At 40.5% G+C, this 26,417-nt stretch overlaps 1 protein-coding gene and 7 non-coding genes across 8 annotated transcripts; all 8 read left to right on the plus strand.

The window, feature by feature from the left end:
* Nucleotides 1-367: 367 nt before the first annotated feature.
* On the plus strand, nt 368-10,198 carry LOC138205253 (heterogeneous nuclear ribonucleoprotein L-like). Its single transcript, XM_069161053.1, has 14 exons — nt 368-497; nt 1,419-1,534; nt 1,625-1,862; nt 2,050-2,135; nt 2,429-2,525; nt 2,715-2,787; nt 6,501-6,533; nt 7,089-7,160; nt 7,373-7,620; nt 8,168-8,289; nt 8,404-8,605; nt 8,716-8,773; nt 9,034-9,144; nt 9,292-10,198. Exons 1-14 carry the CDS (start codon nt 420-422, stop codon nt 9,348-9,350), a joined length of 1,593 nt encoding a protein of 530 aa, XP_069017154.1. The 5' UTR covers nt 368-419; the 3' UTR covers nt 9,351-10,198.
* Nucleotides 10,199-11,122: 924 nt separating this feature from the next.
* On the plus strand, nt 11,123-11,286 carry LOC138205474 (U1 spliceosomal RNA). Its single transcript, XR_011178868.1, has one exon. It is a non-coding gene; the product is annotated as a U1 spliceosomal RNA (small nuclear RNA).
* A 2,164-nt stretch (nt 11,287-13,450) lies between these two features.
* Nucleotides 13,451-13,641, plus strand: LOC138205479 (U2 spliceosomal RNA). The gene has a single exon (XR_011178873.1). It is a non-coding gene; the product is annotated as a U2 spliceosomal RNA (small nuclear RNA).
* Nucleotides 13,642-15,957: 2,316 nt separating this feature from the next.
* On the plus strand, nt 15,958-16,121 carry LOC138205486 (U1 spliceosomal RNA). The gene has a single exon (XR_011178879.1). It is a non-coding gene; the product is annotated as a U1 spliceosomal RNA (small nuclear RNA).
* Nucleotides 16,122-18,285: 2,164 nt separating this feature from the next.
* Nucleotides 18,286-18,476, plus strand: LOC138205485 (U2 spliceosomal RNA). Its single transcript, XR_011178878.1, has one exon. It is a non-coding gene; the product is annotated as a U2 spliceosomal RNA (small nuclear RNA).
* Nucleotides 18,477-20,178: 1,702 nt separating this feature from the next.
* LOC138205491 (U1 spliceosomal RNA) lies at nt 20,179-20,342 on the plus strand. Its single transcript, XR_011178882.1, has one exon. It is a non-coding gene; the product is annotated as a U1 spliceosomal RNA (small nuclear RNA).
* Nucleotides 20,343-22,500: 2,158 nt separating this feature from the next.
* LOC138205480 (U2 spliceosomal RNA) lies at nt 22,501-22,691 on the plus strand. The gene has a single exon (XR_011178874.1). It is a non-coding gene; the product is annotated as a U2 spliceosomal RNA (small nuclear RNA).
* A 1,726-nt stretch (nt 22,692-24,417) lies between these two features.
* On the plus strand, nt 24,418-24,581 carry LOC138205492 (U1 spliceosomal RNA). The gene has a single exon (XR_011178883.1). It is a non-coding gene; the product is annotated as a U1 spliceosomal RNA (small nuclear RNA).
* The last annotated feature ends 1,836 nt before the right edge of the window (nt 24,582-26,417 follow it).

Genomic DNA, 26,417 nt, shown 5'->3' on the forward strand with positions numbered 1-26,417 from the left:
TATTAATATTTGGTCACTTGTTTACTGCCAAATTACACTCCAGCAGAGACCTCAACGAAATACAAAAAAACTCAGTCACCAAACTAAAGATACGAGTCAAAATAATGAAGAATACTCTTGTGTATGTATGTATATGTACACACACACACATATATATATATATATCTACATATAGTGCGTGTGCGTATTTATAAATAAAACACGTAGGTTTTGGATGTATGTCTCTTTAAAACCTACTTACATTTCTTGCCCAACTATTGGCTTAGCGCTCTCAGTCGTAAATAGATTGACGGCCGCCTCGGCCAATCGCAGCACGGCGTGTCGTTACAATAGGCGTGGCAACGAGAGCCTGGTTTTTCTTGACTTTCCGTCCATTTCAGTTCGTCGTCACTACCACGATCCTTTTTAACCGGGACAACATGGCTACTGCAACGAGCCGTTACTACAGCGAAGACGGCCGGGCAACGAAACGACAGAAAACCGACGGAATGGCTACGGTGAGGCGGTTTCTCTGCGGCTGACACGAGGGATTAGTATAACGTGCGTGACGAACGCGCCGGGCTCGGTTCCTCTATTTTTTTTTATTGTATTTTATTTGATCAATTGCGTCGGATGGAAAAAAAAAAAAAAAATAAAAAAAAAAGAAGAAGAAGAAGAAGAAGCGTCACGACGCCTCGGCAGGTCATTAAAATATATCCTCGAGGACCGAGCTGTCCGACGTAATTCTTCACGTTAACGGTTTTATTTGACGACATTTTATGTATTTTAAGTGTCGCGGTTCGTAGCGGGGGACTCCTCCGGACGCGGAAGCCCGACCCGTGGCTGTGTTGCAGCCGCTGAATGGGCTCGTTGGAGGGCGGTTTCCCCGACAGGGCCTCGCCGGAGCCCGGCTTTGTTCTCGCGCCGGTGACGTTAGCCGCGTGCTAGGATAACCGCGCGTCGTAGTCCGGTGACGGATCCGTGTAAAAACCCGCCGCTTCTTTATTTTAATTTAAATTATTTTATTATATATATATATATATATACGTAGGATAACGTCTTTACCCCCACGGCTGTGTGTTACAACCAATTCAATAAAGTTAAAAACAAAAAAAAAGCCCATTGCGCGGAGAGCGCCAGAGACTCCCCCTCCACCATCCGAGGCTGATCCGTGGTTTGATTGAAGCCGAGCAAGACTCAAACACACAATTAAGAAGTTTCTGTGATTTGTTTCTAAAAATAAATATCCACATAAATAGTATAAAGATCTGAATGAATTTTCTCCTTTTTTATCCCGAGTCATATGTTCAGAAGATACACCCTAAAATATAATGAAAATGCACAACTTTTGCCTGTAGATCAAGTTGCCTTAAGAGGCCAGCAGGTCGGACAAGTAATTGAAGATGTTTAACACTTTTATTTTTTTATTCTCCCAACAGGGATATGAAGACCCACACAAAACCCTTCCGTCTGTGGTGGTGCACGTCCGGGGGCTGGTGGACGGTGTTACGGAGGCTGACCTTGTGGAGGCTTTGCAAGAGTTCGGAGCAATCAGGTAGAAAAGAAAAGAAAAGCAGCTTAATTCTGTTTAAAGAAAAAGAAGCCCTTTCCACATTGCAGCGGGTGACGCGTACTTGTGTTTCAGCTACGTGGTGGTGATGCCCAAGAAGCGCCAGGCGCTGGTCGAGTACGAAGACATGAACGGCTCCTCCACCGCTGTGACCTACGCCGCAGACAACCAAGTGTACATCGCCGGCCACCCGGCCTTCATCAACTACTCCACCAGCCAGAAGATCTCCAGGCCGGGAGACTCCGATGACTCTAGAAGTGTTAACAATGTTCTTCTGCTGACCATCATGAACCCCATCTACCCCATCACCACGGTAAGGACCGATAGCAGAATAATGTAAGGCCTTATTTTGTTTCACCAAAAGGGAAAAAAACAAACAATTATTGACTCAAAAGTCTTGCGTTAAAATCAGATTTAATGATAAAATGAATTAAACCTGACAGTGTTGTTGTGCTTGCTCTGATTTAACATTTTGTGCTGCGTGTTATTGTTTATCTCAGGATGTCCTCTACACTATCTGCAACAACTGTGGGCCCGTGCAGAGAATCGTCATCTTCAGGAAGAACGGCGTCCAGGCGATGGTTGAATATCCTTTGCAAAATATATTTCAACAACATGATAAAACATTGTTTTTAAACTCAGAAAACTGCCACCAGTATGAAACTGCTGCAAAATATGTACATCCTGATAGTCAAAGGCATTTCTGCGTTCTCTGCAGGTATGTTCTCATATCTGTGAAGGGTTTAAACTCCTCGTGTAACAACACAGCAGCCTGCAGGGTTGTTGTTTTTTTCTTTCTTTCATTCATTCTTCAATATTTTCTAAAAAAAAAAAGGATTAGCTGTTACTTTCCCGCCCTGTCCTTAACCCTGATATTACGTTTGACTCGGTGCAAAGCGCCCAGAGGGCCAAAGCTTCACTCAACGGAGCCGACATCTACTCCGGCTGCTGTACCCTGAAGATTGAGTATGCAAAGGTACGACTGGAGTGTTTATGAACTAAATAGTTCATACTTAACATACAGGCACGCAAACTATAATAAAAAACAACATCGTACAGTCACCGTCTTAAGTTACATCTCGTGACACTTTTTAACAAACGTAAATTTGTCGAACATAAAAACATCCCGCGCTTGTACTCTTATAAACATTTTTTTTTTTTTCAGCCCACTCGCCTGAATGTGTTCAAGAATGACCAAGACACCTGGGACTACACAAACCCCAATCTGGGAGGCCCAGGTAAAACCTCGTGCACTAAATCACCCCAAAGCATTCGCTGAGCACCAGCACATGCTTTGTAGCCTGAGAAGCCGGAAACCGGTCGGCACCCCTTTTACTGCCGCCGCGGGGAGTTTCAGGCAGCAAGCTACTGGGAATATGGGGGCAACACGCTTCACTGATAATGCTACGAGACATCCATTTAAAAAAAAAAAAAAAAAAAGAAATCCCTCTTTATTGTAGTATTTGTTTGGAAAGAGTTTGTGTGGCATTATGACTGAAGTGTTACCTTTTTAGGTCTTGGTACAAATTAAGGTCAGGGTTTGTCAAAATCAGGGGCATGAAATCCTCGTCCTGTGAGGCGGGCAGGAGGTCAGAGATGAAAACTTTCCTCTGCTGTGTGGTGGGACTGGCAGGAGCACATTTGCAGACACAAAGATGACAATCAGCTGTGTTGTTAGGGACTTTTTAATGGAAGGAAACGGTGTTTAGAAAGTCGATACGCGAGGGCAGTAATGTTGTTCCTTGTGGCGTGTCGTTGTTCTGGTTTACCCGACTAACAGTAATTGATATTATCACTTAGGAGGAAACACCAGAAGTTTTAAGCCTAAGTCGTTTTCCAAACACAAAAAGGACACGAGTGCCAAATCCTTAGAGGCAATGTTTAATTATATTATCGTATTCACAAAAAGGCTAAACACAAACCATTAATCTTGATTTGATCCGGTGGTCTCGTAATAAAACAATGAACCGTTCCTGAAGGACCCCCAGACAGCCAAGTAGTCCCAGTTACTTCAGACCCTCTAGTCAAAATACGATCGGCACAGTTTCAGTGAAATGGGTTAATTACACGGCGTTATCGGTTTGTTTTTTAATCCACCTGCAACGGAAGTGACGATTTAAAAAAAAAAAAAAAAAAAAAAAAGTTTTTGGCCTGATTTGAAAAGTTCATTATGTTTCTCTTAAAACCAGTTGCAGTAAAAACTTTTCGGGAGGTATGAACTGTTAATGCTGAGCAGAAGAATAATGGGACTTCATGGGGACTTTGTGTTGGTTCCAGTCGAGTGATGAGTGTTTATTATCTTATCACACAAACCTGTCGTGTGTACGTTTATCTTTTTGGTTGCATTTGCTGTTCCTGCCTTCCTCACAACATCTGTAAATTTAGAAGTTTTTTTTTTATATATATATCTATTGGCATCTTAAATATTTTATTACTATTATTTATTTTCCAACATGTATTCAAACTTTGACTTGTAAAGGCAGTCGCTGGAAACTAATTTGCTTGCCACCGAGGCTGATCCTGGTCTTTCCCACCGTCATCTTACCGTAACATTAAACTCTTCCACTCGGTTTGTTTATTCACTTTCACCACCACAGATTTCTGTCGAGAGTCCCGCTCTTTGCAGCTAAAATGGGTTTGATGTAAATTTGAAAAGCAGAAGAAAAAAAAAAAAAAAAAAAGGGGCTCCGACAAAGACGAATTGGCTTCATGCAGAATTTCTGTTTTGTAGTTTGGCTAAAAAAATAAAATTAGAAGAAAAGGTGAGAAACGGGAACGGACCAGCATCAGTTAACAGGCAACCTGCAATCTGTCATCTCCTGAAAAACATGCACAGGAATTATGTGCTCAGAGGGAGAGGCCAGATACATGCTGACAACATCCTCACGCAGCAACCACCATCTCAACTAGCCACTTCGTCAGTGAGGACACAATCACACAGAGGGCCCAATGTCCCCCTGAGACACAAGGGGGATAAACTACAAGGCACCACCCATCCAACATGTCCACGTAGGACTGATATACCGCTCACTCCTCATCTCGGCCACGAAGACACGTGTAGAGGGTGGGGATGTTTGGGCGCTGAGCTACACTCGGTCCCTCCCCACTTTTTTTTTTTTTTTTTTTTTTTTTTTTCCCCCGCTTTCGTCCTCGCACAAGTCGAATGACACATTGAAGCGGGCCAAAGCCCGCATCGACAAAGCCCCACTGTCTGCACCAAACGGAGACTGATACCAGAGGAGACACAGCACCACCCAATCAGAAGGTAGTGGCAGACATCTCTCACGACAACAGATGATGCACACTGATACTCACCAAACAACCCAAGAACACATTTTTTATTTTGAACTTTTTCTCTTTTTTTTTTTTTTTTTTTTAAAACAAACTCTCGGCTCTTCCCGTACAGTTTTGGGGCCGCGTTGCTCGTCACGCTTTTGTTGACACGAAAAAACAAACAAAACAAAAAAACATTTCGAGCGACACACTCGCCGCCGCAGTACCCGACTGATCCAATAGACGACTCACACCCTCGAATCGAGCTGTAGCCAGTCACACTGGAGTCACCACAAGACAACTGATGAAGACACTGCTGACAACACCATCAAGCACACTCAGAGCCCATTCAGGCCCATTTTTTGGTTTGACCCCCTTTCTGTGTTTTCTCCCCTTCCTCCAACATGGATCTCAGCTTTTCTCTCCTCCTCCTCCTCCTCTCTCCTTATTTCCTCATCTTCTCTCTCCCCCCTCCTTTTCTGATTTTCTCTCACTACATGCATCCTTGTGTAGCTATCCCTTTTTTTTTGAGTGCACCTATTTTTTTTTCTCTAAATATATTAAAAGTCTCTAGAACCTGTGTAACGCCTTCCATGTGATGCAGGTTTGGCAATTTGCGGCTAAGAGGAGCCAGCTTCCCAACTGAAATGTGCTCTATGGCAGCCTGCAAGGCCTACCAGTGGGCGCTAAGTGGACTTTTCCCCAAAACGGAACAAAAAGGATGGAAACGCCAACCGACCCCACCCACCAATGGGCATTTCAACTTGATATAACCAGGGAGTCGATCCTGAAGCGGAGACTTGTTTGCCCCCCCTCCCCCCTTCACTCCTCCTCCACAAAAGAGGAAAAGGATAAGAGTATGGGATGAAATGAGTTGAGTGGTGGAACTACTGCCGCAAATGTCTTCCTCCCTCCCACTGTTTGTTAACATGCAGTAAGTAACTCGAGACCCTCCTCAGGGAACATAACTGCACAGCACCACAACACGACTCTCCCAAAAAGCCCAGCAACCAACATCGCCACACAAGACAGACATGACTCCACTTTTTCTCCCCTCATACAGGCTGTAATGTCTCTTCCTGGAAGAGGCGGGTGGTTGTGGTTCTGACGAAGCCTGTTTCTAATGTCACTCAAACCTACTGTATGTTTACCTGCTCTTGTCTTGTCACCCTTGCCCCCCCCCCCCCACCCTTACCTCCCCTCCCCCACCCTTCCCCTTTCGTTGGCAGTTTAAAGCCATCGGTAATTTCCTCTATGTGAGGCCCCTGGACTTGTAATAGTGTCTCTTTTTTGTTGTTTTTTTTCTTCATTAATTGGGAGTAAAGGTGTGAACTTGCCGTTAAATCGACCCAACTTGTTAATTTCCTGCAAAAGCCAGCAGAGCTTTTCATCTGCCGGCCACAATGGCTGCTGGTGTCCAAATTGCCCGGTTGGTCGCCTGCAGAGGCACCACACCATCCGCATTTCAGTTACATGTCTTTTTTTTGTCAACCTTTATTATAAAATACTTAGAGGACAGGGAGTCTTGTCACGAGTGGTTTTACTGCCCTCGCCTCACATTTTATTTTTTATTTTTTTTCTGGGGTCATTTTTTTGACTTCACTTACCCAGTAAAACTGTAACTCTGATTAACCTGGTTTCCATTCTGATTGTGTATGATTATTTTGTACCTGTACAGATGGTGATGCAGATGGCAATGGGAGCAATTCAGGTGTGTGAGTGTACAAACTTATGTTTTTTTTAAATTTAGCCATTTGTGATACTTAATCCAGAGTGACTTTTGTGTGGTTGTCCTTACACGTTTCACTTCCACCTCATCGTTGTCATTTCCCTCCGGTCTTCTGTAGATGATAAAGGTTTCCAATTCTGGATATTTGTTTTGTTTTTTAAGGGTCATTTCCTTCGACCCTAACAACGGTCTTGCCGTCTTGTTATATTCTCAAGCCTTCATGGCGGTCTGTGCAGGTGTTGTTCTGACAGGCCAGATGAAATGAATGTCTCTGTACTAATATGATAAAAAAAAAAAAGAAGTTACTTTAACAAATTATTTACAGACTTTATGGTGTGCAAATCTGAGACCGATTTTGGTGACACGATGGCAGTTCATCATAATACATATTTAATGCTCGGGCAGCTCATTGTCATGTAAAGATTAGAAACCACTTCTCGTTATATTTACCCGTCACTTTGTTTTTCTTTTTTCTTTCTTTCTCTCCCTTTCTTCTCCTCTTTTCTTTTTCTTTTTTATGTTTTCCCGTTCTCATAGACGACGTTAACGCCAACCCCAACAAGCGCCAGAGACAGCCCGCTCTGCTGGGCGACCACCCTCCAGAGTACGGTAAGAGGAACCAAGAAAACACTCTTAAAAAAAAAAAAAAAAAATCAACTCTTTTGTCCTGTAAAAGGTAAAAATAGCTGCTTCTGTTTATTTCCTGAAATACATTCAGATGAGACAGTTTGGATAATTAGACTTGATGTATCCAGCTCCACACGGTGCCTTTTTTTTTTTTATTTTGCCTAATTTCCTGGCCTTTTCCCGTCATTCTTCAGGTGGTGGTTACCATGGCTACGATGAGAGCTACGGCTCCCCGCCCTACGAGGGTCGCCGTATGGGTCCACCGATGAGGGGGCGCGGAGGAAGGAGCTACGGGCCGGGCTACGGCCCTCCTCCCCCTCCCCCCGGCGAGTACGGAGCCCACGCCGACTCTCCAGTTGTCATGGTTTACGGGTTGGAGCCGGTCAAGATGAACGCCGACCGCGTCTTCAATATCTTTTGTCTCTATGGCAACGTGGAGCGGGTCAGTATCTGACAGAAAACGAGTAAATTTAAAAAAAAAAAATTGCTAGCCGCTGATATTTGCAAGCTTTTCATCCTTCAGTGTCGTCGTCATACCAACAAACACACATGCAAAGGAGGTGTGATACTCAGTTCAAGTATATTTATGATTTATTTATTTTTTTAAAGATAAAGGCATCTGTTTTTGGAGCGAGCAGCAGATGTGTCACACTTCCACAAATAGTTGCACCTAAAATGTCTCCGTTTTATCTCAGGTAGGAAACGACACGATGACGTCCTCATCGGGGACAAAATGGAGGTTATAAAAAGACAAATTTCATACTGAGTAACACGGGGTTAATAACTGAAAAGGACTCTTTAAAAAATTTAAAAAAACATGTTTATTCTTCACGTGTCGTGGCTGGAACGGAGTAAATATTTACTACCTCAAAAATGCAGCCAAATGAATCCATCCATTTATAACCAAACAACTTTTCCCGAGGTTGTTATCTCAAACCTGAGATGATGCAAACCGGCCAATCCTGTCTTTCATTTCACCCTTTGGACAGGTGAAGTTTATGAAGAGTAAGCCCGGAGCCGCCATGGTAGAAATGGGAGACTGCTACGCAGTAGACCGAGCCATCACTCACCTCAACAACAACTTCCTGTTCGGACAGAAGCTGAATGTGTGGTAAGTTTCAACTCGAATGTAACACGATGACGGCAGATTGTTTCGAGATCCTTTCTTTCTTTTTTATTTAAACTGATCCACCCCCCCTCCGTCCCCCCTCCACCCCTCCTGCAGTGTGTCCAAGCAGCAGGCCATCGTCCCCGGTCAGTGCTACGAGCTGGAAGACGGCACGAGCAGCTTCAAGGACTTCCACGGCTCCAGGAACAATCGCTTCACCTCCCCGGAACAGGCAGCGAAAAACCGCATCCAGCACCCGAGCAACGTGTTGCACTTCTTCAACGCGCAGCCGGACGTCACGCCAGAGGTTTTCTCTCAGGTGTGTGAGGAGGAGGAGGAGGAGGAAGAGCAGGACCTCTTTGTGTTCTTGACGACAGTGTATTTAAAATCAACAAAGGAAGTTCCTCATGAATGTTGATCTCGTTACAGATTTGTGAAGAGATCGGTGTCAAGGGCACCGTTAACGTCAAAATGTTCACAGGAAAAAGTAAGTTCTTTAAATCTTCACTATGTTTAAAAAAAAAAAAATGCAGTTATTTATAATGACCTTGAATCCCCAAACAGGAAGTAAAACTATTTTTGTACATCTAAGTTCTGTATTTATAGCTCGTGTTTCAGAGCTGATAAATTTAGAAGTCAATCTCACCATTAAAAAAAAAACAAAAAAAAACAGGATAAATATTCAAAGATCTCCACATATTGTTTCAAAATATATTTCATAATGCATCGTGTAATTCCCGCCACCAGGTGGCGCTGCTCCCAGCGATCGAAGTGCTTCGGGTCTGCTAGAGTGGGAGTCTATCAACGATGCCATGGAGGCGCTGGCCCTGATGAACCACTACCAAATGAAAAACGCAAGTAAGTACCGGACATTTGTTGTTGTTGTTGTCATTCAGCCAAACATAATAAACAAAAGCTCCTTCCTCAGTCGTGTTTTCGAACGCAGATTTACCACGAACTCTTCTCAGTTGAAATGTTCCCTAACCTTTTGTCTCCTCTCCCCAGCTGGTCCTTACCCGTACACCCTCAAACTCTGCTTCTCCACCGTCCAGCACGCCAACTGAGCGCACCGCGTGGAAGAACCGGCATCGGTCCGCCATTCCCATGTTTCACGTGAACTTGAGACCATGACTGCTTGCAAAAAAAAAAACAACCCACACACCTGGGAAAATAGATTTTCCAAAACTAAAGTGTAACTTTATACAATCCAATCGGTCCCTCGAGTGTAAAGCCCTCATATTTGGTATATTAAGCAGATCTAATGAATGCTCACGGGCATTTATATTTTGATATTTATGCCCCAGATGTGATTTATAGATTATCAGTCCCTGTGTGTCTTCAATATTCAGTTTTCCAATTTACTTTTTTGTATTATGCTTATCCAGTAACCTGACATTGCATATTTGAAAGAACTGGCTTTAAAAAGCTCAGGTGGTTCAGCGGCAGTTGGACAACATGTTTTTGTAAAAGTTGTCTTTTGGAACTTTTATTATAATTTGTTTTTTTCTTTCCCCCTCTTGTTGTTTTAATTGCTGTCTTTTAAGTTCTGTCTCCATGTCTGATATACAGATGGAGAATTGTTTTTGTTCTTAGAAAATAAAAAAAAAAAATCAATTTAAAGTTGGACCATCCTTCTGAATTATTTGTTGTATCTTATCCCGTTGACCTGCCAGGAGACTGAATTTTTGGGTTGTTACATTCTGATTGGTTTAGAGTCCACAGTGACTGTAGACAGTTAATTATGTGCTGATTGATTTCCACTGTGAATCTTTGCTGAAACAATATATTTCCCTCTGATCAGAAAAGCAATTTTTTTTTCTATTGATGCATTTATTAACTGACACTCCACAACTGGTGGTTACTGTAGCACTGACCACCTGATTTAATAAAGTGTACCAGATGATGAACAGCACCACAGTCTACAAAACATCATTCAGTAGGATTACAAATCGATATTGAGTTTTGTTTTGTTTTTTAAAGGTGAAAACATTTTTTTTTTTTTTAAACTACAATGTCACGACCCGGCTTACAAGCCTTGACAAAAACTGAGGAGACGAAGGCCAAACAAAACTACTTTATTTAACGTCCTAACTTGTACTTGCACTAAAAACAATGAGTTCTCCGTATCTTAGTACTATAATATATTTACCTGTCTATGAACACTACACAACAACATGCAGAGCTCCAGCACCATCTAGTGGAGAACAATACAAACTGCGGGGATATTTAAGACGAAGCAGACTGTCCTAATGTAAACTGTGTGCGACACGACACCAACATACTTCCCTTAAATAATCTATTAACAAATTGGTCTGTTATTTGCACTTTCACGTTTCACAATTTATTCTATTTGTCAAAATGCAAAAGCTTCTGCTGTTCACACTCCAGACCAGCAGATGGCAGATGTGGATGTTAGTTTCACACCACAAGCAAACAACGAAACGGGAAGTGATCTCATTGCGGAAAACATGATTTGTGTGTTTTTACTTTTTTTTTAATGATGTGAATCTAACTCTTTGGCCTGCAATATAATTTAGTTTTGGTTCAGTTGAACGTCTGTTTGGCTTTCTGTCATTTGTAGTAAGTTAAAGTCGGTGATCTTTCAATCGCTTTTGATATGTAAATACCGCATTGCATCATGGGATAGGGTAAGCAGTATTTTATCTTAAAATATAAGGTGAATAATGATTGTGGGCTTCGGTACAAACCCTCTTCATCTACACTGACATCGTGTGGAGTCGCAGCCTGCGGTTTTGGTTCATTTGTAGACGGTCAGCACCGGCAGTCTGCCCGGTTTGTGTGTGAAAGACTTCCCCGTCGGTGATGTGTACAACTCATACTTACCTGGCAGGGGAGATACCATGATCATGAAGGTGGTTCACCCAGGGCGAGGCTCAGCCATTGCACTCCGGCTGTGCTGACCACTGCGAATTCCCCAAATGTGGGAATCTCGACTGCATAATTTCTGGTAGTGGGGGACTGCGTTCGCGCTCTCCCCTGATAACTTGGTGAAAATAAAACAACTCCTTCATTCAGCAGATATAATATATCTAGTTGTTCAGTCTTATATTGTTGCAGCGAGTGATGGTGAGATGAAGCCTCATGAGGCATCGAACCACTTCAGTCAGTTGGTTCTAGAAAGGGTTCATTTCTAGAAGCTTCATGTGAACACGAAACCACCTACTGGCCAAGTGTATAATGACAGGCAGCTGTATCTGAACCACATCATGTGATATATTGAATGTTTGTGTCTGTTATGGCTGTTGGGAATGACTATGAATTACTAAAATGTATGACCAAATCATTTCTGTACATAAATTATCACATATGTGCATAATAACATATTTTTTGAATGTATTCTGTGTGTGTAAATTTTCCCAAAATGGTCGTATCATATGATATGGCAGGTTGTGTAATCATGTTTTTCTGTCACTTTAGGAAAATGTCATGGGCTTAAGCAGGCAGAGGACAGTGGAAGTGTTTGTGTAACTAGGAAGAGGGGACTGAATATGCTCGTGTAACTTGGACAATGATGTACAGGACAGGGGACATTTTATTCATTTTTATTCAGAAATAACAGTTTCTCAACAGTTTTTGGTTTTGTGGATGTCCACATGTCAGAAGTAAGGCTAACAGCAGCCACCTTTTCCACTTTAGCCTTCTCCTTCTCCTCAGCTGACTCATACTTGGCCTCCACCATGGCCTTCAGAGCCTCAAGGAAAAAATATATAGTGCTGAACTGTGAGACACAATAAAGTACTCATTTGTTTCATGCATGCACCCATACATACCTGCCTTGTAGGGAGAACATAATTAGGATCCAGTTTGGACACAAATGCCCTGAATCCAACATCATCCACAATACTGAAGGGCTGTGTGTCCTTCACTATCATGGAGACGAGGGCTTCATCCAGCTCTTGTTTTCTGGTGGCTGGTTAAAAGAGAATAAATACAGTGTCTGTTACCTGTCTTTATTTGCACAATAAACAAAAGTGAACAGGGAAAAATTGTGATGGTGCATTTGTAATATTGTAATGACTTACCTTGGCTGGGTGAAGCTCCAGTTTCCTCCTTATTCTCATGCAAGGCACGGTAACGCCTCAGCATGGATGAGGTGTTGTTATTGTACCCCAACTCCTTGGAGCACAATAAACACCTCACCTTGGAATAAAATAAGAAACTGTGAAAAATACAGTTCTTGATAAGCAAACCTAATGTGTCTGAAATAGAGTTAGATTTACCTTATTAGGAGTTATCAAATCAAAGTGTTCCCACACAGGGGGAATCCTCCTCTTCCTAGCTGACTCCATCTTATCACCTCCTTCTCTCCTCACTCTCCTAAATCTCCAAACTATCTCTCTCTCTAAACTCTCCAAACTATCCAAACTCTCCACCAACAACCCACATTTTGAATGGAGCCTGAGGGGTTTATATTGCTGTCAAACCTCCTGGCAAAATCTGAACCACTTCCAGAAGCAGTCACATGGTACAGCTGGGCAGCGAGGTTTCTGACGTCATCATTTTTGGCTCCTCCCCTAAATGAAGCAAGCCTCGACACTTGCTTCGAGGACACGCCCCCTCCATTACTGGACACAAGCAAGGGTCCGCACATCTCATAACATCACTACAATATATCTAGTTGTTCAGTCTTATATTGTTGCATCATTTAAAAACACTGTAGAGGAGCTGTGTTTCTAACTTTACTTCTGTTATTATTATTTTTTTTTTTTACTCTGAAGTCAGTCAACAAATCAACAAAGTAAAAACAAAAAGTTGTTTTACGTGTTTTTATTCTTTTTCTGAATATCAGATGTGGATCAAACTCTTTTTGGTTGCAGTTTCACTTTGGCTTTGGTTCATCTGAACTTCCTGTTGAGTTGATCGTTATTTGTAGGAGAATGGATCAATAAAATTGATGATTTTAGGTGAGCTTTTGAAATGTGTGCAAAGCATTGCATTATGGGAAAGCGAGCTATATTTTTTCGTATGTAAATAATCTTTTTCAACCTTTTCTACGAACCTGCTTGTCTTGTCAGCACCATTAACATTAACTGCACATCGTTACATAATTGTACGATGACCCCCAAAAAGTTTTTGTCTCTCCAACCTGAAGTGAGATTGACAGTGTGGAGAATGACCTCGTTGTCTCTGCCGTGTTAACAGTATCGCTTCTCGGCCTTTTGGCTAAGATCAAGTGTAGTATCTGTTCTTATCAGTTTAATATCTGATACGTCCCCTACCCGGGGACCATATATTAAATTGATTTTTGGAGCAGGGAGATGGAATAGGGGCTTGCTCCGTCCACTCCACGCATCGACCTGGTATTGCAGTACCTCCAGGAACGGTGCACCCCCATCTACGTGTTAATAATAAAACAGCCATCTTAGTTAAGCATCATTATATCTCTGAGGTTCTCTCATTAGGGCCCGAGCACCGAGTATCGGTGTGAAAGCTCTATTGTTTTTACTAGAAATGTTCTTCTTCGTTCTTGGACGTTCTTATTTTTACCTAAAGTGATTTGCCTTTTTGGAGGCTTTATCATATTATATTCTGCTCTACCTCTGCTTCCTCTTAAATATCCCCGCGTGTTTTATTTTTTTTGTTCTCCACTGCTTGAGCTCTGCATGTTGTTGTGTAGTGTTAATAGACAGGTAAATAATATATTATAGTAATAAGATATGGAGAACTCATTGTTTTTAGTGGGATGTTAAATAAAGTAGTTTTGTTTGGCCTTCGTCTCCTCGGTTTTTGTCAAGGTTTTTAAAAGCTGGGTCATGACATTGTAGTTTTGTTTTTTGTTTTTTTTCACTTTTTTTTAAAACCTTTAAATATTTTTTTTTTATCAATATAAATTAGTTTTTTCATATTTTGGACGACATGCTATAGTTTGACTTTTTTTCACATTTTCGAAGACATGCTATAGTATGACTTTTTTTCACATTTTCGACGACATGCTATAGTTTGACTTTTTTTCACATTTTCGACGACATGCTATAGTATGACTTTTTTCATATTTTAGACGAAATGCTATAGTATGACTTTTTTTTTTTTAAATTTTCCAATGATAATAAAAAATATATATATTTTTAAAAACATGACATTTTCAAACAGGAATTGAACCAATGACCTTCTCACAGAGGACCAGCATTAACCACTACACCACTTTGAGGGAACTCAAAGACACGTGAGTGTTGAATTTGACAAATATGAACAGGCCCATACTACCAGCAGAGTGTACAACAACCTTCGGTAAATTTATTTCACCTGAATTATTTCATATTTCTTTCATTTATTTGTGTTTGAAAGCTTAGTTTGTGCTTTGGAGTAGATTTTTGCTCTGCATGTTGTTGTGCAGTGTTAATAGACAGGTAAATCATATGTTATAGTAATACGATACGGATAACTCATTGTTTTTAGTGCAAGTACAAGTTGGGACGTTAAATAAAGTAGTTTTGTTTGGCCTTCGTCTCCTCAGTTTTTGTCAAGGCTTTTAAGCCGGTTTGTGACATTGTAGTTTTTTGGGGGGGTTTTTTCACCTTTTTTTTTAAACCTGTAAATATTTTTCTTTTTTATCAATATAATTTTTTTTTATATATTTTGAACGACATGCTTAGTATGACTTTTTTTTTTTTTTTAAATTCCAATGATAATAAAAAAATATATATATATTTTATAAAAACATGACATTTTTAAACGAATTGAACCAATGACAGAGCACCAGCACTAACCACTACACCACTTTGAGGGAACTCAAGGACACGTGAGTTTTGAATTTGACAAATATGAACAGGCCCATACTACCAGCAGCATGTACAATAACCTTAGGTAAATTTACTTCACCTGAATTACTTCATATTTCTTTTATTTATTTGTGTTTGAAAGCTTAGTTTGTGTTTTGGAGCAGAGCATGACGTGCCTCCAAGGTTTCTATAAATGGGCACATAAATTACCTTTGATACGTTTATCAATGTAGCATCGGTTACGTATCTGAGCTGTTTTTTGTTTTACTATTGACCGTGTTTTAAGAAGCTGAAGTTGGTTTCCAGTTGGGCACTTAACGGCGACGTTCAGCTCGGAGCGATCGATTCTCCGTTTTTTGCACATTTTAATGATTTAAAAGTTTGTTCATACGTTTCAGATGGACGGACTTTCACGTTTCACGTTTCACAATTTATTCTATTTGTCAAAATGCAAAAGCTTCTGCTGTTCACACTCCAGACCAGCAGATGGCAGATGTGGATGTTTCCCGCCACAAGCAAACAAAGAAATGGGAAGTGATCCTAGTGCTGAAAACACCATTTGTGTGTTTTTAGTCTTCTTTATTTTTTTTTAATGATGTGAATCTAACTCTTTTTCCTGCAGTATAATTTAGTTTTGGTTCAGTTGAACGTCTGTTTGGCTTTCTGTCATTTGTAGTAAGTTAAAGTCGGTGATCTTTCAATCGCTTTTGATATGTAAATACCGCATTGCATCATGGGATAGGGTAAGCAGTATTTTATCTTAAAATATAAGGTGAATAATGATTGTGGGCTTCGGTACAAACCCTCTTCATCTACACTGACATCGTGTGGAGTCGCAGCCTGCGGTTTTGGTTCATTTGTAGATGGTCAGCACCGGCAGTCTGCCCGGTTTGTGTGTGAAAGACTTCCCCGTCGGTGATGTGTACAACTCATACTTACCTGGCAGGGGAGATACCATGATCATGAAGGTGGTTCACCCAGGGCGAGGCTCAGCCATTGCACTCCGGCTGTGCTGACCACTGCGAATTCCCCAAATGTGGGAATCTCGACTGCATAATTTCTGGTAGTGGGGGACTGCGTTCGCGCTCTCCCCTGATAACTTGGTGAAAATAAAACAACTCCTTCATTCAGCAGATATAATATATCTAGTTGTTCAGTCTTATATTGTTGCACCGAGTGATGGTGAGATGAAGCCTCATGAGGCATCGAACCACTTCAGTCAGTTGGTTCTAGAAAGGGTTCATTTCTAGAAGCTTCATGTGAACACGAAACCACCTACTGGCCAAGTGTATAATGACAGTCAGCTGTATCTGAACCACGTGATGTGATATATTGAATGTTTGTGTCTGTTATGGCTGTTGAGAATGACTATGAATTACTAAAATGTATGACCAAATCATTTCTGTACATAAATTATCACATATGTGCATAATAACATATTTTTTTAATGTATTCTGTGTGTGTAAATTTTCCCAAAATGGTCGTATCATATGATATGGCAGGTTGTGTAATCATGTTTTTCTGTCACTTTAGGAAAATGTCATGGGCTTAAGCAGGCAGAGGACAGTGGAAGTGTTTGTGGAACTAGGAAGAGGGGACTGAATATGCTCGTGTAACTTGGACAATGACGTACAGGACAGGGGACATTTTATTCATTTTTATTCAGAAATAACAGTTTCTCAACAGTTTTTGGTTTTGTGGATGTCCACATGTCAGAAGTAAGGCTAACAGCAGCCACCTTTTCCACTTTAGCCTTCTCCTTCTCCTCAGCTGACTCATACTTGGCCTCCACCATGGCCTTCAGAGCCTCAAGGAAAAAATATATAGTGCTGAACTGTGAGACACAATAAAGTACTCATCTGTTTCATGCATGCACCCATACATACCTGCCTTGTAGGGAGGACATAATTAGGATCCAGTTTGGACACAAATGCCCTGAATCCAACATCATCCACAATACTGAAGGGCTGTGTGTCCTTCACTATCATGGAGACGAGGGCTTCATCCAGCTCTTGTTTTCTGGTGGCTGGTTAAAAGAGAATAAATACAGTGTCTGTTACCTGTCTTTATTTGCACAATAAACAAAAGTGAACAGGGAAAAATTGTGATGGTGCATTTGTAATATTGTAATGACTTACCTTGGCTGGGTGAAGCTCCAGTTTCCTCCTTATTCTCATGCAAGGCACGGTAACGCCTCAGCATGGATGAGGTGTTGTTATTGTACCCCAACTCCTTGGAGCACAATAAACACCTCACCTTGGAATAAAATAAGAAACTGTGAAAAATACAGTTCTTGATAAGCAAACCTAATGTGTCTGAAATAGAGTTAGATTTACCTTATTAGGAGTTATCAAATCAAAGTGTTCCCACACAGGGGGAATCCTCCTCTTCCTAGCTGACTCCATCTTATCACCTCCTTCTCTCCTCACTCTCCTAAATCTCCAAACTATCTCTCTCTCTAAACTCTCCAAACTATCCAAACTCTCCACCAACAACCCACATTTTGAATGGAGCCTGAGGGGTTTATATTGCTGTCAAACCTCCTGGCAAAATCTGAACCACTTCCAGAAGCAGTCACATGGTACAGCTGGGCAGCGAGGTTTCTGACGTCATCATTTTTGGCTCCTCCCCTAAATGAAGCAAGCCTCGACACTTGCTTCGAGGACACGCCCCCTCCATTACTGGACACAAGCAAGGGTCCGCACATCTCATAACATCACTACAATATATCTAGTTGTTCAGTCTTATATTGTTGCATCATTTAAAAACACTGTAGAGGAGCTGTGTTTCTAACTTTACTTCTGTTATTATTATTTTTTTTTTTTACTCTGAAGTCAGTCAACAAATCAACAAAGTAAAAACAAAAAGTTGTTTTACGTGTTTTTATTCTTTTTCTGAATATCAGATGTGGATCAAACTCTTTTTGGTTGCAGTTTCACTTTGGCTTTGGTTCATCTGAACTTCCTGTTGAGTTGATCGTTATTTGTAGGAGAATGGATCAATAAAATTGGTGACTTCAGGTGAGCTTTTGATATGTATACACAGCATTGCATTATGGGTAAACGAGCTTTATGTTTTCGTATGTAAATAATCTTTTTCAACCTTTTCTACAAACCTGCTTGTCTTGTCAGCACCATCACCATTAACTGCACATCGTTACATAATTGTACGATGACCCCCAAAAAGTTTTTGTCTGTCCAACCTGAAGTGAGATTGACAGTGTGGAGAATGACCTCGTTGTCTCTGCCGTGTTAACAGTATCGCTTCTCGGCCTTTTGGCTAAGATCAAGTGTAGTATCTGTTCTTATCAGTTTAATATCTGATACGTCCCCTACCCGGGGACCATATATTAAATTGGTTTTTGGATCAGGGAGATGGAATAGGGGCTTGCTCCGTCCACTCCACGCATCGACCTGGTATTGCAGTACCTCCAGGAACGGTGCACCCCCATCTACGTGTTAATAATAAAACAGCCAACTTACTTAAGTATCATGATATCTCTGACGTTTTCTCATTAGGGCCCGAGCACCGAGTATCGATGTGAAAGCTCTATTGTTTTTGCTAGAAATGTTCTTAGTCGTTCTTGAACGTTCTTATTTTTACCTAAAGTGATTTGCCTTTTTGGAGTCTTTATCATATTATATTCTGCTATAACTCTGCTTCCTCTTAATTATCACCGCGTTTTGTTTTGTTCTCCACTAGATGGTGCTGGAGCTCTGCATGTTGTTGTGTAGTGTTAATAGACAGGTAAATAATATATTATAGTAATAAGATACGGAGAACTCATTGTTTTTAGTGGGATGTTAAATAAAGTAGTTTTGTTTGGCCTTCGTCTCCTCAGTTTTTGTCAAGGTTTTTAAGCCTGGTCATGACATTGTAGTTTTGTTTTTTTCACCTTTTTTTTTTTTTAAACCTTTAAATATTTTTTTTTTATCAATATAAATTTGTTTTTTCATATTTTGGACGACATGCTATAGTATGACTTTTTTTTCACATTTTAGACATGCTATAGTGTGACTTTTTTTTCATATTTTAGACTAAATGCTATAGTATGACTTTTTTCACATTTTAGACAACATGCTGTAATATGACTTATTTTTTTTATTTTCCAATGATAATAAAAAATACATATATTTTTAAAAACATGACATTTTCAAACTGGAATTGAACCAATGACCTTCTCACAGAGCACCAGCACTAACCACTACACCACTTTGAGGGAACTCAAAGACACGTGAGTGTTGAATTTGACAAATATGAACATGCCCATACTACCAGCAGGTGTGTACAACAACCTTCGGTAAATTTATTTCACCTGAATTATTTCATATTTCTTTTATTTATTTGTGTTTGAAAGCTCAGTTTGTGTTTTGGAGCAGAGCATGACCTGCCTCCAAGGTTTCTATAAATGGGCACATAAATTACCTTTGATACGTTTATCAATGTGGCATCGGTTACGTATGTGCGCTGTTTTTTGTTTTTTGTTTTACTATTGACCGTGTTTTAAGAAGCTGAATTTGGTTTCCAGTTGGGCACTTAACGGCGACGTTCAGCTCAGAGCGATCGATTCTCCATTTCTTGCACATTTTAATGATTTAAAAGTTTGTTCATACGTTTCAGATGGACGGACTTTCACGTTTCACGTTTCACAATTTATTCTATTTGTCAAAATGCAAAAGCTTCTGCTGTTCACACTCCAGACCAGCAGATGGCAGATGTGGATGTTTCCCGCCACAAGCAAACAAAGAAATGGGAAGTGATCCTAGTGCTGAAAACACCATTTGTGTGTTTTTAGTCTTCTTTTTTTTTTTTAATGATGTGAATCTAACTCTTTTTCCTGCAGTATAATTTAGTTTTGGTTCAGTTGAACGTCTGTTTGGCTTTCTGTCATTTGTAGTAAGTTAAAGTCGGTGATCTTTCAATCGCTTTTGATATGTAAATACCGCATTGCATCATGGGATAGGTTAAGCAGTATTTTATCTTAAAATATAAGGTGAATAATGATTGTGGGCTTCGGTACAAACCCTCTTCATCTACACTGACATCGTGTGGAGTCGCAGCCTGCGGTTTTGGTTCATTTGTAGACGGTCAGCACCGGCAGTCTGCCCGGTTTGTGTGTGAAAGACTTCCCCGTCGGTGATGTGTACAACTCATACTTACCTGGCAGGGGAGATACCATGATCATGAAGGTGGTTCACCCAGGGCGAGGCTCAGCCATTGCACTCCGGCTGTGCTGACCACTGCGAATTCCCCAAATGTGGGAATCTCGACTGCATAATTTCTGGTAGTGGGGGACTGCGTTCGCGCTCTCCCCTGATAACTTGGTGAAAATAAAACAACTCCTTCATTCAGCAGATATAATATATCTAGTTGTTCAGTCTTATATTGTTGCAGCGAGTGATGGTGAGATGAAGCCTCATGAGGCATCGAACCACTTCAGTCAGTTGGTTCTAGAAAGGGTTCATTTCTAGAAGTTTCATGTGAACACGAAACCACCTGCTGGCCAAGTGTATAATGACAGGCAGCTGTATCTGAACCACGTGATGTGATGCATTGAATGTTTGTGTCTGTTATGGCTGTTGAGAATGACTATGAATTACTAAAATGTATGACCAAATCATTTCTGTACATAAATTATCACATATGTGCATAATAAAATATTTTTTGAATGTATTCTGTGTGTGTAAATTTTCCCAAAATGGTCGTATCATGTGATATGGCAGGTTGTGTAATCATGTTTTTCTGTCACTTTAGGAAAATGTCATGGGCTTAAGCAGGCAGAGGACAGTGGAAGTGTTTGTGTAACTAGGAAGAGGGGACTGAATATGCTTGTGTAACTTGGACAATGATGTACAGGACAGGGGACATTTTATTCATTTTTATTCAGAAATAACAGTTTCTCAACAGTTTTTGGTTTTGTGGATGTCCACATGTCAGAAGTAAGGCTAACAGCAGCCACCTTTTCCACTTTAGCCTTCTCCTTCTCCTCAGCTGACTCATACTTGGCCTCCACCATGGCCTTCAGAGCCTCAAGGAAAAAATATATAGTGCTGAACTGTGAGACACAATAAAGTACTCATTTGTTTCATGCATGCACCCATACATACCTGCCTTGTAGGGAGGACATAATTAGGATCCAGTTTGGACACAAATGCCCTGAATCCAACATCATCCACAATACTGAAGGGCTGTGTGTCCTTCACTATCATGGAGACGAGGGCTTCATCCAGCTCTTGTTTTCTGGTGGCTGGTTAAAAGAGAATAAATACAGTGTCTGTTACCTGTCTTTATTTGCACAATAAACAAAAGTGAACAGGGAAAAATTGTGATGGTGCATTTGTAATATTGTAATGACTTACCTTGGCTGGGTGAAGCTCCAGTTTCCTCCTTATTCTCATGCTAGGCACGGTAACACCTCAGCATGGATGAGGTGTTGTTATTGTACCCCAACTCCTTGGAGCACAATAAACACCTCACCTTTGAATAAAATAAGAAACTGTGAAAAATACAGTTCTTGATAAGCAAACCTAATGTGTCTGAAATAGAGTTAGATTTACCTTATTAGGAGTTATCAAATCAAAGTGTTCCCACACAGGGGGAATCCTCCTCTTCCTAGCTGACTCCATCTTATCACCTCCTTCTCTCCTCACTCTCCTAAATCTCCAAACTATCTCTCTCTCTAAACTCTCCAAACTATCCAAACTCTCCACCAACAACCCACATTTTGAATGGAGCCTGAGGGGTTTATATTGCTGTCAAACCTCCTGGCAAAATCTGAACCACTTCCAGAAGCAGTCACCTGGTACAGCTGAGCACAGAGGCTTCTGACGTCATCATTTTTGGCTCCTCCCCTAAATGAAGCAAGCCTCGACACTCGCTTCGAGGACACGCCCCCTCCATTACTGGACACAAGAAAGGGTCGGCACATCTCAACATCACTAATATCTAGTTGTTCAGTCTTATATTGTTGCATCATTTAAAAACACTGTAGAGGAGCTGTGTTTCTAACTTTACTTCTGTTATTATTATTATTATTTTTTACTCTGAAGTCAGTCAACAAATCAACAAAGTAAAAACAAAAAGTTGTTTTACGTGTTTTTATTCTTTTTTCTGAATATCAGATGTGGATCAAACTCTTTTTGGTTGCAGTTTCATTTTGCTTTGGTTCATCTGAACTTCCTGTTGAGTTGATCGTTATTTGTAGGAGAATGGATCAATAAAATTGGTGAGTTCAGGTGAGCTTTTGAAATGTATGCACAGCATTGCATTATGGGGAAACGAGCTATATGTTTTCGTATGTAAATAATCTTTTTCAACCTTTTCTACAAACCTGCTTGTCTTGTCAGCACCATCACCATTAACTGCACATCGTTACTTAATTGTACGATGACCCCCAAAAAGTTTTTGTCTCTCCAACCTGAAGTGAGATTGACAGTGTGGAGAATGACCTCGTTGTCTCTGCCGTGTTAACAGTATCGCTTCTCGGCCTTTTGGCTAAGATCAAGTGTAGTATCTGTTCTTATCAGTTTAATATCTGATACGTCCCCTACCCGGGGACCATATATTAAATTGATTTTTGGAGCAGGGAGATGGAATAGGGGCTTGCTCCGTCCACTCCACGCATCGACCTGGTATTGCAGTACCTCCAGGAACGGTGCACCCCCATCTACGTGTTAATAATAAAACAGCCATCTTAGTTAAGTATCATTATATCTCTGACGTTTTCTCATTAGGGCCCGAGCACCGAGTATCGATGTGAAAGCTCTATTGTTTTTACTAGAAATGTTCTTAGTCGTTCTTGGACGTTCTTATTTTTACCTAAAGTGATTTGCCTTTTTGGAGTCTTTATCATATTATATTCTGCTATAACTCTGCTTCCTCTTAAATATCCCCGCGGTTTGTTTTGTTCTCCACTAGATGGTGCTGGAGCTCTGCATGTTGTTGTGTAGTGTCAATAGACAGGTAAATAATATATTATAGTAATAAGATACGGAGAACTCATTGTTTTTAGTGGGATGTTAAATAAAGTAGTTTTGTTTGGCCTTCGTCTCCTCAGTTTTTGTCAAGGTTTTTAAGCCTGGTCGTGACATTGTAGTTTTGTTTTTTTGTTTTTTTCACTTTTTTTTAAAACCTTTAAATATTTTTTATTTTTTATCAATATAAATTTGTTTTTTCATATTTTAGACGACATGCTATAGTGACTTTTTCACATTTTCGACAATATGCTATAGTATGACTTTTTTCATATTTTAGACGAAATGCTTAGTATGACTTTTATTTTTCGATATTTTGGACGACATGCTATAGTATGACTTTTTTTTTTTTTTTTTTTTTTTTTTTTTTAAATTTCCAATGATAATAAAATATATATATATTTTTAAAAACATGACATTTTCAAACTGAATTGAACCAATGACCTTCTCACAGAGCACCAGCACTAACCACTACACCACTTTGAGGGAACTCAAAGACACGTGAGTGTTGAATTTGACAAATATGAACATGCCCATACTACCAGCAGAGTGTACAACAACCTTCGGTAAATTTATTTCACCTGAATTATTTCATATTTCTTTTATTTATTTGTGTTTGAAAGCTTAGTTTGTGTTTTGGAGCAGAGCATGACCTGCCTCCAAGATTTCTATAAATGGGCACATAAATTACCTTTGATACGTTTATCAATGTGGCATGGGTTACGTATCTGAGCTGTTTTTTGTTTTTTGTTTTACTATTGACCGTGTTTTAAGAAGCTGAATTTGGTTTCCAGTTGGGCACTTAACGGCGACGTTCAGCTCGGAGCGATCGATTCTCCATTTCTTGCACATTTTAATGATTTAAAAGTTTGTTCATACGTTTCAGATGGACGGACTTTCACGTTTCACGTTTCACAATTTATTCTATTTGTCAAAATGCAAAAGCTTCTGCTGTTCACACTCCAGACCAGCAGATGGCAGATGTGGATGTTTCCCGCCACAAGCAAACAAAGAAATGGGAAGTGATCCTAGTGCTGAAAACACCATTTGTGTGTTTTTAGTCTTCTTTTTTTTTTTTAATGATGTGAATCTAACTCTTTTTCCTGCAGTATAATTTAGTTTTGGTTCAGTTGAACGTCTGTTTGGCTTTCTGTCATTTGTAGTAAGTTAAAGTCGGTGATCTTTCAATCGCTTTTGATATGTAAATACCGCATTGCATCATGGGATAGGGTAAGCAGTATTTTATCTTAAAATATAAGGTGAATAATGATTGTGGGCTTCGGTACAAACCCTCTTCATCTACACTGACATCGTGTGGAGTCGCAGCCTGCGGTTTTGGTTCATTTGTAGACGGTCAGCACCGGCAGTCTGCCCGGTTTGTGTGTGAAAGACTTCCCCGTCGGTGATGTGTACAACTCATACTTACCTGGCAGGGGAGATACCATGATCATGAAGGTGGTTCACCCAGGGCGAGGCTCAGCCATTGCACTCCGGCTGTGCTGACCACTGCGAATTCCCCAAATGTGGGAATCTCGACTGCATAATTTCTGGTAGTGGGGGACTGCGTTCGCGCTCTCCCCTGATAACTTGGTGAAAATAAAACAACTCCTTCATTCAGCAGATATAATATATCTAGTTGTTCAGTCTTATATTGTTGCAGCGAGTGATGGTGAGATGAAGCCTCATGAGGCATCGAACCACTTCAGTCAGTTGGTTCTAGAAAGGGTTCATTTCTAGAAGCTTCATGTGAACACGAAACCACCTACTGGCCAAGTGTATAATGACAGGCAGCTGTATCTGAACCACGTGATGTGATGCATTGAATGTTTGTGTCTGTTATGGCTGTTGGGAATGACTATGAATTACTAAAATGTATGACCAAATCATTTCTGTACATAAATTATCACATATGTGCATAATAACATATTTTTTGAATGTATTCTGTGTGTGTAAATTTTCCCAAAATGGTAGTATCATGTGATATGGCAGGTTGTGTAATCATGTTTTTCTGTCACTTTAGGAAAATGTCATGGGCTTAAGCAGGCAGAGGACAGTGGAAGTGTTTGTGTAACTAGGAAGAGGGGACTGAATATGCTCGTGTAACTTGGACAATGATGTACAGGACAGGGGACATTTTATTCATTTTTATTCAGAAATAACAGTTTCTCAACAGTTTTTGGTTTTGTGGATGTCCACATGTCAGAAGTAAGGCTAACAGCAGCCACCTTTTCCACTTTAGCCTTCTCCTTCTCCTTAGCTGACTCATACTTGGCCTCCACCATGGCCTTCAGAGCCTAAAGGAAAAAATACATAGTGCTGAACTGTGAGACACAATAAAGTACTCATCTGTTTCATGCATGCACCCATACATACCTGCCTTGTAGGGAGAACATAATTAGGATCCAGTTTGGACACAAATGCCCTGAATCCAACATCATCCACAATACTGAAGGGCTGTGTGTCCTTCACTATCATGGAGACGAGGGCTTCATCCAGCTCTTGTTTTCTGGTGGCTGGTTAAAAGAGAATAAATACAGCGTCTGTTACCTGTCTTTATTTGCACAATAAACAAAAGTGAACAGGGAAAAATTGTGATGGTGCATTTGTAATATTGTAATGACTTACCTTGGCTGGGTGAAGCTCCAGTTTCCTCCTTATTCTCATGCAAGGCACGGTAACGCCTCAGCATGGATGAGGTGTTGTTATTGTACCCCAACTCCTTGGAGCACAATAAACACCTCACCTTTGAATAAAATAAGAAACTGTGAAAAATACAGTTCTTGATAAGCAAACCTAATGTGTCTGAAATAGAGTTAGATTTACCTTATTAGGAGTTATCAAATCAAAGTGTTCCCACACAGGGGAAATCCTCCTCTTCCTAGCTGACTCCATCTTATCACCTCCTTCTCTCCTCACTCTCCTAAATCTCCAAACTATCTCTCTCTCTAAACTCTCCAAACTATCCAAACTCTCCACCAACAACCCACATTTTGAATGGAGCCTGAGGGGTTTATATTGCTGTCAAACCTCCTGGCAAAATCTGAACCACTTCCAGAAGCAGTCACGTGGTACAGCTGGGCAGCGAGGCTTCTGACGTCATCATTTTTGGCTCCTCCCCTAAATGAAGCAAGCCTCCACACTCACTTCGAGGACACGCCCCCTCCGTTACTCCACACAAGCAAGGGTCGGCACATCTCATAACATCACTAATATCTAGTTGTTCAGTCTTATATTGTTGCATCATTTAAAAACACTGTAGAGGAGCTGTGTTTCTAACTTTACTTCTGTTATTATTTTTTATTTTTTTTACTCTGAAGTCAGTCAACAAATCAACAAAGTAAAAACAAAAAGTTGTTTTAGTGTTTTTATTCTTTTTTCTGAATATCAGATGTGGATCAAACTCTTTTTGGTTGCAGTT

The sequence above is a fragment of the Embiotoca jacksoni genome, unplaced genomic scaffold, assembly GCF_022577435.1.
Source record: "Embiotoca jacksoni isolate LCO1_2020_lvr unplaced genomic scaffold, fEmbJac1.0.p SCAF_28, whole genome shotgun sequence".
NCBI lineage: Eukaryota > Metazoa > Chordata > Actinopteri > Embiotocidae > Embiotoca > Embiotoca jacksoni.

Excerpts from the sequence above, each read along its gene's own strand:
- LOC138205253 (XM_069161053.1), top strand. The coding sequence starts at position 420 with ATGGCTACTGCAACGAGCCGTTACTACAGCGAAGACGGCCGGGCAACG. Across the intron at positions 7,161-7,372 it reads CGACCACCCTCCAGAGTACG|GTGGTGGTTACCATGGCTAC; the intron begins GTAAGAGGAACC and ends GTCATTCTTCAG. Across the intron at positions 7,621-8,167 it reads TCTATGGCAACGTGGAGCGG|GTGAAGTTTATGAAGAGTAA; the intron begins GTCAGTATCTGA and ends CCCTTTGGACAG.